Source organism: Augochlora pura, chromosome 4 (assembly GCF_028453695.1).
Source record: "Augochlora pura isolate Apur16 chromosome 4, APUR_v2.2.1, whole genome shotgun sequence".
In the NCBI taxonomy this organism is placed as follows: domain Eukaryota; kingdom Metazoa; phylum Arthropoda; class Insecta; order Hymenoptera; family Halictidae; genus Augochlora; species Augochlora pura.
The window spans coordinates 20,818,926-20,836,899 of NC_135775.1; the positions used below are offsets into that span (position 1 = coordinate 20,818,926).

At 43.2% G+C, this 17,974-nt stretch overlaps 1 protein-coding gene across 1 annotated transcript in view; it reads right to left on the reverse strand.

Annotated features, from left to right (window-relative positions):
- LOC144468630 (uncharacterized) overlaps positions 1-15,532 on the reverse strand; it is a 72,515-nt gene extending 56,983 nt beyond the window's left edge. The window contains exon 1 of the mRNA XM_078178243.1: positions 14,121-15,532. Coding sequence (XP_078034369.1) covers positions 14,121-14,490 — 370 coding nt within the window. The 5' untranslated portion in view covers positions 14,491-15,532. The remainder of the gene's footprint in view (positions 1-14,120) is intronic.
- Between the last annotated feature and the right edge of the window lie 2,442 nt (positions 15,533-17,974).

A 17,974-nucleotide genomic window follows, 5' to 3' on the forward strand; every position in this document is an offset into this window, starting at 1 on the left:
CCACGACGTAAAAAATAAAACAACACCACTCCAATTGCACTAACTGTAGAAAGCCCCTAGTATTATTCCATAAGATTTAGCAATCACCCAGTGTTCTTCGATTTTGCTTTCACTCAAGAGAAACGAGAAAGAAGGGAAATGAACGAACAATAATTCACAAACGCTAGAGATGCGATCGTAGATACGGACAACCATTGTCCGATTCATAAAGAATCATCGTAAAGGTAAGGCGAAGAACGGTTTCTACAACTGCAACAAATATTCCAAAAAGGAGAGATCAAACTGTTCGAAACACAGAAATCGAAAATAAAAAGAACCGAGAGAAAATATTGTGCCAAATAACTCGTAATACTTTCTAATTCGAAATATCTGTGTTGCTGGACTGCACAATAAATTAATTCTTCTCGCGCCGCGAGATAATTTACAGTTCGTATCTCGATGCTTTCCCGGCGGATAGTTTACGATTATGTGCTTCCAAATAACTTCAAACAGTTCATTAGCAACGAAATAATGTTCTTGGGCTGTTGATGGTTCAGTCATTCGATCCTCGAGTGAAGATAAGTGACAGAAGAATTACGATTATTATTAATTGTATTAGGTTGGTGCATATGAAATGTCAGACGTTTAAGTGAATATATAAAACTGTATATCTTTTTCCAAAATTTGTTAATTTAATAAAAAAAATGCTCCGTTTGCTTTGCTACACCTTTTTCAACAAGATTTCAATAGCTTCTGCAAAAAGATATGCAGTTTTATAGACTCGCTTAAAAATCCGATATTCCATATGCACCAACCAAATATACTATACAATACGTATGGCAGTTGTTTCTGTTCGGCAAGAGAAAAACTATAGACGTTTCTTCGTTTCCACGATGCATTAGTGACCGCATTAGTAACCGCATTAGTAAACGCACACTGCGCGCTTAGTTCCGACTGTCTGCAAGTTTAATGTCTGCATTATCAGACGCGGGAGAAGAAACGAGGGAGCGAGCGAGCGAGCGAGCGCGCCGGTGTTCCGGGAAGACTTGTTTCGAGGCGTCCAAATGATTCTAGGCTTCTTTAGGATGCGGCCCGCGTTATCGCGGGCATCCTGTCATTATTTTACGATTAGACCGAACGAACGGGCATTAGGCCGGTTGACAAAAAACCACCGATTTGTCGGGCGAGCCGACAGCAAACGGATAAGATGAATCGATCGAACCCGCTGAAAAAATTACAAATTAACGACCCCCCCTTTCGGTGAGTTAGGCGAGACCCCCGGACCCCGGGGGCAACGCGGGTCACTTACAATTAGATTTTCCCATGTTTCCTACCCAGAAATCGAACTTTGATGGACCGAATTCGGGAAAACCCACCGAGGTATGCCGACGTAAATCACCTGGATCCACCTGCGGTTCTCGGACCATTAAAGGTCTCTCATATTTTTCACACTTCTTTCAACAGTGACGAGGGCAACGCGTTCGTCGAATGCCTTTTGTTCGACCGTGAACAATCTATTTTCAAACTCGATTTTTTGGATAACGTAATTGGAAAATTTGTTCTACCTTTTTCTTAGATTCTTGAATGAGTAATACTTTTGTCATATTATTAGATTAGTACTGGGACGATTATTGTTCTAAATATTATAAAAATCTTAGTGTCACGGTCAGGCTCGAGGAAATTTTATTTTAAAACAGAATAAGTAATAATTATTTGAACGCTATTTTTATTATCGTTATTTGAAAATTCTTCCCTCTTTATTTCAAATTAGTCAAAAGAAACAATGCTGAAAATAGTATTGAACAAAAAGATTTAATTCTACGAAATCTTAGCTCCAAATTCGATTAACTTAATAAAGATAAAAACAGCTCCAATCACGAAATCTTGTCCAAGAAATTATTTCCACTAATTGCAAATTTAAATACCACGCCACTTCGAATAATCGTCAAATAAACTACTAGAATACCCAGAACAATTATAAAAGAAAATAGCACGTTGTTCAAAATAATTACCAAAGAAGATAACACGTCATTTCGAGTAATTATAAAATAAGACAACACGTTCCTCGGGACAACATATCGTATAATATTGTTTAACAAGAAATCGCGTGCAGGGGAACAATTAACGTGTAATTGAAAAGATTACATAATTCCAAGCGACGATCCCGTCCGCCGGACCAATAGACTCGCGGGAAAATCGTCCGGCAATTAGTCAGCGACCGAGAACCGAAGGATCGCGATCCGCATCCGTAGGATCTCGATCCCCGGCCGCGTGGCACGCGCGCGCGCGCGTCCTTTCATCGCGACTGCTCCTTATCTTTACCAGTTGGTCGGAATAACACCGCGGCCGGGTTGTCGCGTAAACCGGTCATTATTCGCGCGTTTCGCCGCGGATCCGCTACCCCCTGGGCCAGCGTCGGCCAACGCGCAGTTTTCCGTCGTCTCGCGGATGCCGGGGCACGCCGCGCGCGGAATCGCGCACGATCCACGGAGATAGATCGCGACGATTAAGGGAGCCGCGGCTCTACGTGGAAAGATAAGCGTTTCCACCCGACGGCGAGAGGCCAGCGGCTTTTCTAACAGCGGGCCCCGGCTCTAACGATCAACGAACGGCGAAAAAGTTTAACGATCGTGTAAAGCGTACACACGCGAACCATCTTATCCGGGCAATTATGTAAAAGAGACTTCTGTCGGTTGCTGTTTCAAGTTTTATGAACGGCGAAGTTACCGTTCAAACCGCCCGGAGACTGATGGTTACTCCGTGCGCCGCCGTTGCGGTTCACGTTAGATCGGCCGGCGCGCAGATTACACGGGATGCTGTTTGCGTACGATTTTAGGTTCTCGTCGTCTTTTGCGCCTTGTGTCCGCCCTGGAATCCGGCTTGTTCCGATATTGTCGCTATTAAACCGAACGTGTACACGGGATCTGTTCGGCCCCGGTACCAGACCCAGCGGTCGCTCCAAAAAGTAGTCCGATGCAGATCGTCGCCGATTAACTTCGCCGAGCTGTTAGATCGATCAGCGACTAACCGTTTAGGAAATTAATGGTCGATAAACCGCGGATTTTTTCGGTGAAATTGTGTTACAAACCGGCGCGAAAGACGGTAGCCATTTGCTACTCGCATCTCGTCTGTAACAACCTTAACAGATCGTAAATAACGCAGTTGTTAACCAGTCTGCTGGTTAACAAATTAACCAATATGATGATACTCTGATAGAAAAGAAGTACGCGAACCTTTCGATGATGCGGACGAAATGGTACGTTTTGCAAAAGTAACGAGGAAATCGTCGGTTAAAAGGCAAACTTATTTACAAAAATGCGAATGATTGATTTAAGTAGAAAGCAAATAATTGCGGTAACTTGCACGCTTGTAAAACAGATTGCGACAGCTGACTGGTTAAATGTTTATAATTTCTCGGGATTGGTACAGAAATTGCAGAGCAATTGCGACAATTGCGTGTGTTCCTGTTGCTGAATTCTTTGAGCGTGGTTTCTAAGGGACACGAGGCAAGCAAATAACGCGACTTAGAAATTTATACCATACTGCGAAAATAATCGAAAAGTTCGGAGTTTATTGATTAACATTTCGTGCGATTGATCATTGACGGAGATATTTCACTCGTCGCGTAACCGTGGAAAATTCTAATTTTAATAGGTTTGTTTGTCTAATCGCAATTTCGAGCCGGGATCGATGACAGCCGGGAATGTCGGCGTCACGGCGGCTCCGGCACCGAGTCATCCGGGATCGACGCCACGTACTGACAAGGCGGAAAAATAGGGATGACGGTATTTTCAGGGAACTGTTCATTTTAACTGTTTTTGATTTCTTGAAACCGTATTATTATGATAACTACGTAAAACGTGTACGCGTAATGAACGAGTCCCGGCGGCTGGCAGCTTTCACGGCGAATTGATGACAGTCATAGATCATTCCGGGATTATCGTATTCATCGCGGACGAGCAGACGCGATGTTAAAGAAGGTTAATCGTGCAAATTTCCAACGGCAAATGGAATACCGAGAGACGCGACGCGACGCGGATACGCGTTTAAAACGGAGTTTCGAGCATTGCGCGGAGAGGAGACTTAGCCAGGCGGTTATGACGTAACGCGTCAACTTTCCGAGGGAGCTAGCTTCGGGGAGTGTTTAGCTTTTCCCAGCAGTCCAGGTGTCGTCGTTAACAGGAACGCGGGACCGGTTGCGTCGCGCAGCCGGCGCCATTTGCACCAAAATCTGCCGGCGAGTATTGCAACGGGAAATTAACATATTTATATTTAACTCTTTTCAATCGAGCGATGACTCCGGGGAAGCGCTAATGATTGTTGGGGTAGCGGAGCCGGTTACTGTGAGATCAACTACTTAATTAACTTCATAATTATGGAATAAGATATTTAATATATTTTAGTAGATTTCTAGCGTTTCATATTCAGAAATTATTGTTTTAGGCGAAATAAAAGCCTTTTATTTGTTTTATAAATTGGTGTAAGGAACATAAGAGTCTTTTGTTTGTTTTATAAATTGTTTTAGAGAAAATAAGAGACTTCGATGTGGTTTATAAATTATTTTAGAGAATATAAAAGAACTCTATTTATTCTATAAATTGTTTCAGAGAAGATAAAAGACTTTTATTTGTGTTATAAATTCTTTCTATTAAAACTTATTAAAACTGTATTAAAATCTGAATTTTCCAGGTTTTGAAAACTATCAAGTTGTGCAAGAATTACGTTCGCGTCGACGGCTGCACGATACTATATTTTCTTCCAAGGGAACGCGACTTATTACACAACCTGATAGTTTATCATACCTGTGCGAGGAAAAAATCTACCCTGCGAAGTCCTTGATAATTAAATACCTTTAAATTCTACATTTTCTTATAAAATAAGAATCTGTCATTTTGCTATTAATTTAACAATTTTAATGTCAAGATAATACCTCGCCTTGTTCAACAGTAATACATATGTATATAGGTTAATCGAAACTCGACATGTCTTAACATTCGACATTTGTAATGCACATGACGTCTCGAAAAATTCATTACGCATCAGTCTGAAAGCCAGATTGCAAATAATTACGCGAGTCGTCATTCCTCGCCGATTATCCGCCGCGATAGATAAAAAAAAGCCCGTAACAAGAACGAAATTAGAAACTTCACCGATGTCCGTTCATGTAAACGTCTCTCTGTGCATTAATAATTCGCTGACATTGCGAACGAATCGCGATCCATCGCTGGTTTAATTACGAAATCATTCAGTCTAGTCCTGGATACGCAAGAATAAAGTTGGAAGCAATTAAAATTGAAAATGATCTCCAACCTCGGAGCATCGCTATTTATGGTATCGCTCTGGGGAAAAAAAGTCCTTATCTGCCCAGATTAAACATTTCTGTAAAGTAATAAAGCAATGGAAATGCTGAACTTAACATAAACGCATCGCCATGGCACATCGCAGCTGCAATGATTATGGCGGAACAAGAATAAGATAGTTCAGGTTCCCTTAGATTCTATTGCCGTCATTAATTTCATGTTTTCGGAGCATTTAGTACTATATTTAAGGTGCATTTGACTCAAAGATAATTTATAAAATATTGAATAGAAAGAATTATGCGATTCAATCAATGCGTCAAGTTTGTTGTATTTTTATTTTCTATGTAAATGAAATTTTGTAGATGGAATATTTGAAAAACTCTTTGCATGAAGCATGTGTTAGGCTAAGTAGTAATCAGTGTTTGAATGCAACTATAATTCAATTGACAATTTTTAATTTCTAAATTATTTCTTTTTGTCTTTTTAATTCACTTTTATGTAAACCCTTTTATTCTGATATTAAAGTACAATCTACATAAACAAAAATTCTGGACATCTCTTAATAGTTTTCAATACTTATTCCATTTTACGTTTATGCTATTTAAATTAGAATTAATAAATTATAAGTACAGTCTAACTAAAACTCTTTTCCTTTTCCAAAAACGAAAAGAATTGATACATAAATGTATTTAATAAAAGTTTTAATAGATTTATAACTATTTCCTTAGAACAGAAACCTTATCAGAGAAGAAATCATTTTCACATCAAATCGAACTTAACACATAGTTTCATAGAAGCCCTGATAACAGAAGTGTACTAAATTTCAAATTGATTAGGCTAATATTCAACGAAAAGCAAGATTTTACATTCGACATGTTCCATTTACAAAAATTGTTTTACTTACAAATTCTTGCTTTGCGAATATTATTTATTACGAAATAACAGAAAAATTGGGATTTCGAAATAAGAAAAATCCGTGACCCGATTGAAATGTCAACTGAACAGTTGGCAAAAGGCGGAGACCGGGAACCGATCCGAAATTAATACCATAAAAGCTTTCATCGTTCCGGTTTCGGCGCGGCTCCTTCGTCGAACGAGCGGTGCGAGCGACGGAACAGTTGTTCGCCGGTTTTCGCGTCCTCCGTGTTTCAATAACGAACGCTCCCGGGCCGGTTTATCCGTGTTTTATTCGCCGGCCGGAATATTAATTAGCCCCTGTCACTGACGAATGCTCTCCGCGGTTCTTCCGAGCGCTAATGTATTCGGCGTAATTAGCCGGCGCTCAGGGCGTCGCTAATAAAGAGAAAATTATTGGATTCCGCCCGCCGATTGAAATAAACGCTCCGGATCGCTTCATTGAACTCGCGTGCAGTGCCCGGGCTGCGAAACGCGCCGCGGCGTCAAGTTGCGTGAGACAGCGCCCGAATGGAAAATGTCCTCCTTCGAGCGATATTTTTTTGTTTCAATAAGTCGAAAGTAGAATATCGAAATACCTGAATCACCTCGATACCTCCGCTCACTGCCAACTACGTCGTCAAAGGTAGAGCCTTTTGCACATCGTTGCTTTCAATTTACGATATGTTATTTTGCGACTATTTTCTGTATTTACGGTGTTCTCGGCGCTGAGAAACTTTAACTCTTTGCACTCGAAGCCGTTTTAATCCAAAACTGTTTCTTCTAATCTATACAGTATTTCTATTTACACGTTCGACAATTTTAATATTATATTGTTACAGGATATAACAATTTTTAGTGGTGCGTCAGAGTCACCACTCGAGCGCAAAGGGTTAATAGCTATATTAACTAAATAGCTATAGATAAACGCTATATATTCGCCTATTATAAAATTCGTGGACGCGTCGGATCGATAATATTTTTACTAGAATTTTTAACAACCTACCTTAACAGAGGTTAATATTTTTACTAAATCACCTACTGTCTTATTACGTTTTATCGAATAATAATAATAATCTATAATTTAGCACTTGAACTACAGATCTTTTTGAGCTGAGCGAAAACAGAATTAATTAAAGAATACATAACAAACGTAATAAACTAAAAATAATACAACAGTATCTCCTAATTCCTCAAACATTGTTACCGCCATCTAATATACTATTCTCCTGACAAGTGCCTCACTGGTAAGTATAAATTATGCACTCTGTCTCGCCGATTTAAAGCTGGCACCGTGAATAAGATCCGGATTAAATTGATCAACGTGAATGAGCGATATACCAGTACCTTTAAAATAAGTACCGGATTTGCGCTACGATATAAAAATATTTACGAGAATGTGTTCGATGGTTGTCGTTCGGTGCGCGTCGCCGGCGACACGTCGCGGGAACCAGTTCGACGGCGAATATAAATTCTCAATGACGAACAAGATGGCGTGGGCTATACGCGAGCGTCTTAGAAGTGGGCAGACTTAATTAACGGCCGGACTTAATGATCCGGTTTAATGAAAATTACACCGGATACACGTCACGGGCGATGGCTTGTCGCGAGAATATGTAAACACGCGGCGGGGCTGGAAACAATTTGTGCGATTTTCCGCACGTTCTGTTTCGCGCGTTTTTGAGTAACGGTTCTATATACGTTGGTGCGCTCGCCGAGCGAATTACGCGCAGTTAATTAGCTATTCCGGGACGAATCTAGCCGGCAATTATGCACGCAAATTAAACGAGATTATAAAGAGGTTAGAAGGCGCGATAGAAGAATGGATGGATGCCATTAACGAGAGATCGAAGGCTTCGAGGCGTCGCATAAATTACGTATTATCGAGCACGGACAACCTTGGGACGGTAGCCCTGTGTCGGAGAAGTTCATATAAATTTCACGGCGCCCGGAATTGTGCTTCATTTGCAATTCGCAATCGAGATGTCCCGGTCGAACGTAACGATTATTAATATTATCGGAATAAATATCTGTTTACACGGGGAAACGGCTGCAAATAATTGTTCGACGCGCATAACTCGCCGGGATTGGTTAGCCGGAGAAGAACGGCCGTGTCTGTGCGAATGATGCGAACGGGCTCGCGTGATTGGTCGATAGAGAGCATTCATCGGATCGATAAAATTGCGCCGCGACGATAGAACGGAGAGCGATCATGAATGGACGGACTTCGATTACTCTCGGGCCTAATTAAATGTCGATAGCAGCCGTCTGATAATCCTGAATAGTTATCGAATACCTTTTCCTTCGTCGGCTACCGGAAACTCGTTAACAGTTACTTCTATTGTTGCTCCGCCGCAGTGAAAAACGCGATTGAAATGCTCCTCTCGGCCGCGAGTTTTGCAACTCTTTCCGCTCAACGGGAGAACCGGTTCGCGGATCATCGAATGACGCGAAATTAACGAGGACGATGGATGTCGAACGTTTTCCGCGAAAGGAAGAAATCGTTGATTAAAATTAGATTGAATCCCGATGAAACATCGTCCGACGTTTTCGTATTTCGCGCCGGAAGTGTCCGGCAGCTGGGACCGTTAATAAAAATAACACTCGTAGAAATGGACGCAGAATGGCGGTGAATACGTTAGTAAAAGTCAATCGTTCTAATTAACATCGATAACCATAGGCCGACGGAGAAATTCCGCATAACTGATCGGCCGCGGCATTGGTTAAAAAATAAAGCGACGAACGAAGGTTGCGGTTAAACGTTGAACGATTTGGTAACCAATGATATTGTTACGAATATTATTAACACCAGAATTTCATATAATATCAGCTAGAACTTTGTTCAAATTGTCTAGGATTTTATCGGTATTATTATAATATAAACAATCGAATGTTTTAAATAAAATCACCGCGAAACAATCGGCTGTCGTTGTCCTTAAAAACCGTGAATGCAATTAGAAGGAGACATGTTACGGAAACAATGGAACATCCTACTAAAGTAATGTATGCAGATTGCATTTTAGAGCAATTATATTCACGGAGGCCATTAAAAAATAATTAAGAAACTTCCTTCTATGAGGAACGCGTCTACGTAAGAGAGAACGATTACACTTTTCACTTGTACATTTCTTTAAAAAGTCGCTGAACGAGAGGGTGATTAAAAATACTCTCACGTTATTATCCGATGAATATTCATCCGTGGGATGGACGGGGGAAGATTTATGGGAGCAATGAGACATTTTCGGAAACTCGTTCGCACCGTGAACGATGGTAATTGGAATGCGGATGTTTATGCGGAATCAAACTACTCTGCGTTCGTTCTTTTAATGTCGATTATTTTAATTGTTTAGATATTTGTTTAGACCGTGATGCATTTGTTTTAGATGCTAATGAATAAAGCCCATAAAGAATATAATTATAATAAAGCAGTACGATAGAATAAAGTTAATAAAAATGTGAGACAACGATAAAATGAAATGAATCGTGGTCGGCTAAATTAAAATGCGTGTTTAATGAATTGAATCATTCGAAAATAACATAAAATCGTCATGAAATTTTTATAATACCTTCATTGCTTTAAAAATTAATTTTAACGCCAGTTTATTGTTACTAATGACAACGAAGGAATTAATATTAGCACAAAATATGCTGTCAGAATAATTCAATATTTTGATGCAAGAAATCAAGTGAACATTATGATTTTATAACAAACATAGGTCGAAAACAATAGCATTATTTAAATATAGAAAAATAGCAATACACCATAGTTAACTTATTAAAATTATTAAAGAAAGAAAAGTGACTCCAGACTCTGACAATAAATATAAAAATCAATAAATGGAAAGAATCATTTCTGAAAACCCTTCCACAACATAATAATAAAGAAATAATTATTGCAAGCTATAATGCCGTGATTATTGAATATTTTCGCGTATGAATGGCTCCGTAACGAATCGGCGACCTCCAATGAGAAGAGCGGATTGATTGTACAGCCGATCGCGCGTTTCCGATGGACCGGTCGCGCGGCCCCCGCGGTTGACAAATGAACTCACCGAAAACGGGACTTGTCAAAGTCCCCGGCCGTGTGTTCTCGCTCGGTAGAAAAAAAAATAGAGAAGAAGAAGAAGAAGCGAAACGGCCGCCGTGGTAGATCTCTCACGTCTGTCAGACGTGACACGTTTATCTTAAACACTGTTACGTTAAACAGCCGCGGAACTCATTAGTTAGGTAGCCGGCTCTCGCAGGTCGCGTTACGTGCGGTTGGCTATGCTAGTTGGCCCATTAGCGAAATTAGAAGAGGAGTATTTTAAACGCCGCGTGTAATGAAAACAATTGCGGATTTCATTTAGCCAGTCGCTCCGCCGTACCGCGGCGCCGTTTTTCCGTCTGTTCGCCGCTGGATTAGTTTCGGATATTTCTTGTTTGTTCGACCCCTCTCTCTCTCTCTCTTTCTCTCTCTCTCTCTAGCGGCGCGTTTTTCAGTCGGCTGATTTAAGGAGAAAAATCGACTCGCCTCGGATCGGATCGGAAACGTTCCGCGGGAGATTTGTTGCTCCGGCCACCGCGGCAATTGCATTGTCAATGGTTAGTTACTTCAACATTCGGAATTACACGAAGGATACGTTTGTTTTATCAGCTGGTGGTTATTTAGAACGTGGCGACAGTGATCATTTCAATTTTACAACAGGCTTCAAATCTGCGTTGATGTTAATCAGGAATTTAAATAGCAGTGTTTGGAAGATGATTGCAGTTTTGTTATATGAAATTTGGAATAAGAAGATAAATCATTTTCGTTACTATTTTTAGAGGCTTATTCGTTGAGAAAAACGAATATTTCTGTGACTTCTACGCTGTAAATATTTGTATTAAATTGTTAAGTATTCTTATTACGTTCTATCAATTTTTTATCTAGTTGTTTTATCAAATAATTTGTTACAATGTAAATTTGTTCGGATATCCACGGTTTAATAATTAGACTGTAGGTCTTTTTATGCTAAGTCTGCATTAATTGTGTAATACAGAAACAATGTAGACGTGTAATTCTTTTTTAATCATTTTAAAGGGGTTGAAAATAACAATTATACAGTTGGGAAATATAATTATAATTGTTCTAACTGTTCTGCATTTAATCTGACATAAATAGTACATCTTTCGAGAAATAGAACATAAATTCTATTTTCTTCAAGATAATACAATAATGAAATTTAATTTCCAGGGATACGTAACAACTTTATAAATAGTGTATCCTATGCAATTATCAGTACCACAAATTTACATAGAATATAAAATACAGAACAAATTCAATATTAATATTGAAATCAGTAAAGTAACATCTATCTCTTACGCTCAACATAAAAATTATATCGCATAAACATCGCGAGTCTCTTTACCACACCAACACATCATCACCTCCATAACACCGCTACGCTATCGCGACCCGTTCCTTCTCTATTACGTTAAATCTACTAAACTCGCGTCGTTAATGCCACGAGCACGATCTAATCCGGTTGCTCGCGGTCGAATTAAGCTGTCCCGATTGTTTCCGTGACTTCTATATCATTCTCTAGTGTCAACGACGCCCGATATAATGAAGATCGAACGGGTGAGCAAGTTCGACAGTGAAAAGAACAAAAGAGAGAGAGAGAGAGAGAGAAAAGGAAGAAATCGGGATCGGTCTAGATCGGGGGGCGGGTTTCCGCGAAACAACGGGAAGCGAAAAGAAAAAAAAGTTGCCGAGTTAAGTGGCACTCCCCGCGAGGCATAAACAAGCGTTAGGGACATGAATGGGATCACGTAAAAAACAGATTTCCACCCTCGATCTCGTACACGAAACGTGATTTCAAGCCGTCAGCCCGGAGGAAGGGTGGAAAAAGGGCGTTACGGATTGGGGCTAACCCTGTAAGCGATCCCAGGGGCTCGTCAAGAACGATCTTATGATTGACCGTGTTACGGCACTCCCTGTAGACCATTTTCCGGGCGTATCTTGGAAATACATAGACATACGAACGGGAGTGAACGCCTGCCTGTGCAAGAAACAACCGGTGCGGACTATCTTCCAACTATCTGTAACTGTACACGCGGATTCTTACGCGCGCGGCACTGTCGGATGACGGGCAAATAATCGAATCATTCGCCGATCAAACAACCTCGATTCTACGCTTCGACCCAACCGCCGATTAATCTCGCTCTTTCAACAAACACGGACGAATTAATAGATTGCAATTGCAGCTGGACGTGCTTCCCAAAATTGCAGTATTATTATCGTCAATTAATTAGATTAGAATCGCAGCGTCATATTCTCCTTATTGGGAGAAATAAACAGTGTTATCTTTTACTAACATGTGTACTGTTTACTGCTATGCACTTTGTTTACTGCCATCTGCATTGTTTACTGTCACGTGTATTATCTGTTGTTGTGTGCATAATTTATTGTCATGTACATTATTTACTGTCGTCTGCATTAATTACTACCATATATATTCTTTACTGTTAAATTTATCACTAAATTTCAAGTTCAACTAATCTATTTTAGTTTCGCAATTTATTCCGGCATTCGTAGATTACTTTTCAAGACCTGATCCTCATTTTCAAAAACACAACTAACCTAACACAATTTGCTCGACAGGCAAGATCGATCGGACCTACTTTGTCATTAATAAATTCCTGAACGATCAATAAGATTTATATTTACCGCGTGTGTGCAATAATTACAATCGCGTAGCGTCGATAGAATTGAATCCTATTGCAGTCGGCGTTAACCCTCCGCGCTACGAATTCATTTTAATTGCTACCTTTCCGATCAGTTATTATTCCTGCTTACGATGATTTCCCTTACAGAATGCGGTAATTTTCTGCAGGCTCCGCGTCTTCAATTACTTTCGTTCGCAGATCTCGATAACAGAAGAATCTGTTTGAATAACATCTCTATTCAGCAGATCGTGTTCGGAATCTCCGTTAACGAGAGCCTGACACGTTATTACGGGGCGCAATTACCAGACTTCCGATTCCGAAACAGAAAATATTTGACGGATCGACTTTTTTTTGTACCGAGAGATCGAAATTATACAAAACGCTGTTATCGTTCCGTCTGTAACTATTTTGTATATTCATAGACAACGTAACGATAGCTTTCCGATTCTTCGCCAGGTTCCTCGCTCTAATCGCGTTCCCATGAATTACGCATGAACGTGTTCGAAATCGGCGCAACGGGAACAATCAAGATACACGTATCAATCGGTGGTCGCACGTTATCGCGGCACAGAAACTAAAACAGTGGGCCGACGCCAATGGTCGGAACTGTAAAATATTCGATCGCGGTGAAATCGTTCGCGTCGGAATGATCATTTTCGCGTTTCCCGTGAAACAAATTACAGGCCGCTGGTGTAACGATACTCTACGCGTTGGTGTTCCAACAACTTCGTGTCCCGGCGACGATATTTCGGGGTCTAATCTCATTGACGTAAATAGCACTGTCAGTAGCGCGCGGTTTAATTCGCATTGTAAATTAGATGACGGCGTGGACGGCGGCCGGCAAGGCTGCGCGAACCCGTCGTTCGTGCCTTAAAATTGCAGCCCGCCGGTTGCGATAAGTATGCAAAATATCTGAGAAAGAATGTGGCAACAAATGCGTGATCGCCTTTCGGTTTAAGCGAAAAGTAAATTATCGGCTTCCGCGGAACACACGAGCCTCTGCACGCACCCGAACGATGCTGCTGGTGGTGCTGCTGTTTGCTCCCGATCCGTTCGATATTTTCCGCCGGCCGCGCGTCGACGGCAAGTGGAACAATTGCGGGAACGAATCGGGCGACAGAACCGCGCGGACGAAGAGCGTCGGCGAAACCGAGCCCCGATAGAGGGGCGTGAACGTCGCATCTCGACATCTGGCTTAGGGCGAGACGATCACAGCAGACGGAATTAACGGCGAAGCGACCTGGAAAAATCACCTACCTTTCTTCTCCTCGTCCTCGTTGGCGTGAACGACACTGTGATGAAGATGATGGGCGGCCGGGTGGTGGCTAGTTATCGCCGGCACCAGAGGGTGGTTCCCCAGCGCCGGATGCGGATGATGAGGATGATGATGGCTGAGGTATCTGACGGCGGCCGCGGCCGCCTGATGCTGGGCCTGCATCGTTTGAACCTGACTTTGAACCTGTCCGAGGACCGGGTGGTGCGGTGGCCATCCTGTCAGATGAAACGGAAACACAGGTGTCGCCCTCTGGAAGAGCCTGGCCGGCGTCAGCAGGGATCCTCCGGAGCCAGCGGAACCGCTACCAGGAGGCACTGGGAAGGACAGACCACCTCCTGGTTCCAGGACCATGTTGGGTACCAACTTGATGACTGGGCTGTCTCTCCGCGGGAGAGGCCTCACTTCCTCTGCATTTAAACAGCTCTGTCGACGATCGATGCTGCTCCGCCGATGCTTATTGGTTCTCTGTGCTCATCGGAACCGATCCTGTTCGCTGACAGTCTGCTCCGGAACGGGGCCAGTCGACGCGCAAAGGTCTCTACGATCCCAGTAATTAGAGCGGATCGTCGCACGTTTGTTTACATCTTCTCGAGCCTGCAGCACTCGCTCTGTGGTTAGCTCTTTGTTCGGCGGCTGGCGCTTCCGGTCGCGTTCACTTCGGCCATCTGAGATCGTCGTGGTAAATTAGGGATCGGTTTCTTTTATTATGCGAGTAAACGAAGCGAGATCGCGTGGAAGCGGTCGCGTTCAGGTGCCGTCGGAAGGTGAGCTCTCGGGCTGTTCTGCTTCTAGACGACGAATCCCCGATTGGAGCTGGGTATTCAACTTTGAATTCTTCTTAGTCGCGATATAAACAACGCTTGCTCGATTATACACCGAAAATCGATGTCGCCGAGAATCCTTTCCCAGGATGCGACATCCGAATCACCGAGCCTGGCAAGGGTTATTACTTCGTCGCACACGGTTGACACGGGTCAGTCTCGATAGTTCTACGGCTCGCGCACAATAACAATCCTTTCGAAGTGTCACTGGAGTCACTCGGACGATCTCTCGTCGACTGTCATCGACGCGATCGCGTCGCTCGGTCCGGACGCTGTCCCCCGGTTTGCAGAGTCCTCGACGTTACGTCGTCGGCAACGGCGCCGGGTTCGCGGAACGAGGAGTGTCACCGAGGCAGCAGGTCCGTCGACGGAACGCACCGGTGTAGCACTAGGTAGATCAACACTGGCCCGGTTGGAAGCTGAGCGACCGCACCTGGCGACCTGCGTCGCGCGACCGTCACTGACGAAAACACTGATCAGCTGACGTGATCGGGAACGCGGGTCCGGTCCGACGGGTCCTGGTGCGGGCGAATTCGGCCACGTAGCCCACGAATTCCTGGGATTCCTAGCTGGCAAGGGTCCTGTTAGTGTTAGGACCACTACGGCACGAGCCAACGGCACAGCACTATCTGCCTGGAGAGTCAAGTCAACGGCTCCCCTCTGCACGCGGAGCCGAAACTGGTTTCGGTCTCCGCCCACGGGCCGTCGATTGGCCGGCCGCGCGGTGGGCTCACCGGTGCCACTCGATCCACGGCGAATCACCGTCGACGGATTACGGCCGGAGCCCCGCCCCGCCGGACAGTTTTTTAGCCCCGGAATTGAATCGACGCCCCTTCCTTCCAGTAATGGAGCGACGGGTGGGGATGAATCAATTGGTGGCTGCCCTGAAACCGGCCGCAAGATGGCTCCTCCCTACCCCACAGCATTCGGGAAATCACCCCTGCCGTCGTGGACCCTCTCTGCTGCGGCGACCTTAGTCTCTAATTCGAGCCGCGGGATGCACTCTACCGTCTCGGAACGGTGAAATTTTCACCTAGGAAAAATTGGGTGTTCTCTCCGCTGCGCCTTGACTTTTCCGATCGCGGCTGTCCTCCCGCGATATTTTAAGGGATTACCTCTCTGTTTCGGACAGCCGACGGATACCGATCGGCGAATCGCGTCGCTCGACCGCGGCCGCCGTGCGAAGGCAATAAGAAGCCTTGTTCGTCTTCCAGGGAAGCAGAGCTCGACAACGTTTCCCTTTCTTCGCGATCGGTCTCCGACGATTGTTGTGCTTCCACCACTCCGCGCGGACCCCCCCACCAGGCCTCGTCCACCCCTCCAGCCCTCGAGGGCACGATCCTCTTTTAATAAGAGGAGCTCGGAGCTCGGAGGCGTTAAGTAATTACATCTATTCTCTTCTGGGGAGGAAATTACCTGCGCCTCGGGGTGGGAAAAATTAGGAAATTAAAATTAACCCCCGCCACGAACGCCGAGCTGTTCCTCCTCCTCCACACCTCGCTCGCCATTCCTGTCCTCCGTTCTATCTATCTGTCTCCGTTACCTCTCCGCCCCTCTCTCTCTCTCTCCCTCTCTCTCTCTCTCTCTCTTGCTTACCTCTCTCTATTTCTCTCTATTTCTCTCGTTCCCTCTCTCTCTCTCTTTCTCCCGGTTTCTCTCCCGAGCTCTCCCTCTCCGTCGGTCTTCCTCTCTGTCTCTTGGCTTCGCGCACTCCGCTGGAACTCTTCGTTCTCGAATTTAGGAGGAGCCGGCGGCCATTACCGCTTACGTAATCTTTTTACAGTGGCGGCAGCACCTTGTTAAGCAAAGTTATTTAGCGCGCGACGCCGAGTTTGCCCAGTTGTCGGCGTGTCCCCATCTATCCGAGTCGAAAACTGCCGTCTTCCCATCTATTTCGTCGAAAACGAGCCTCGGCGACGATTCTTGATCATTCGATATCATGCCCCGGTCAACGAGCGTCTCGCGCTCCAGCTTCTTTTTCGCCATAGACGCGCATTCCGCGTAAACCTTTCTTCTTGAGGAAAATACTTCTTTTCTCTTGGTGGACGACTTCGATTTTTTAAAAATCGTAAGGTAACTGGTTTCCGTAGATTTCGATCGAATTATATGAATTTTCTGATTTTGTGGTAATTTCGCATGATTTGCTTTAGTTTGATACAATATTCGTCTGTCAGTTTATCGAAAGTACAACTTATTATACTTATCACCGAACTTTACAGTCGGCAAGTAACATTTTTTTCATGAAGAATAGCAATTAATCGCATTCGAATTTACTGTGAAAGAATTTTAAGAGCACGTAGAAAATTTATAATTGTTCCGGTTGCGGATCTAACGCCACTCGGTGTCTTTTTTAATGTAAAATTCAAATTTCAAGTTATTGGTCGAGTTTGCTTAATTCTTAATCATGTAAATCGTTCGCGAAATCTTTCCATCTAGAAATATGTTATTATAATTACATCAAGGATACTATAAATTCTGACTGAAAAATTGGTAGCGATTTCTAAAATATATAACTAGAATATTACGCAAAAATGATTTACTTGTTTCAACCAAGAATAATGGACAGCGTTTAAATCGTTCTAAATGTAAGAAATTCTGTTAAAACGAGATGCACATCTTAGTTGCAATGTTACAAATCACGGTAAATAAATTGAAGCGCGATGGTGGGTCGAAAATGAACGGCGAAATTTTCCGATGCAGCGTCTCGCAACACGAGATGGTGGATGCTGAATATACCCAAGACATGCGATCCTTTCAATAGATCCGTTTAATCACAGCCGCATTCAATATTTCGAACGATCGCGTTGTTTATGCGCCAGGAAATACCTTGCCCTAATCAATTCTACCGCTTCCACGTGCAAACCCTATTAGAATTACAAATCCACCAAGCAAACGCCAGAAACAATTAGAGTATTAGAAACAAGAAGAATATTAATTGCAAATGATTATTACGTTTACAATCATCGACTAACATTCCCCGCAACGTTATCACCGATGTTATCATCGTTATCAAA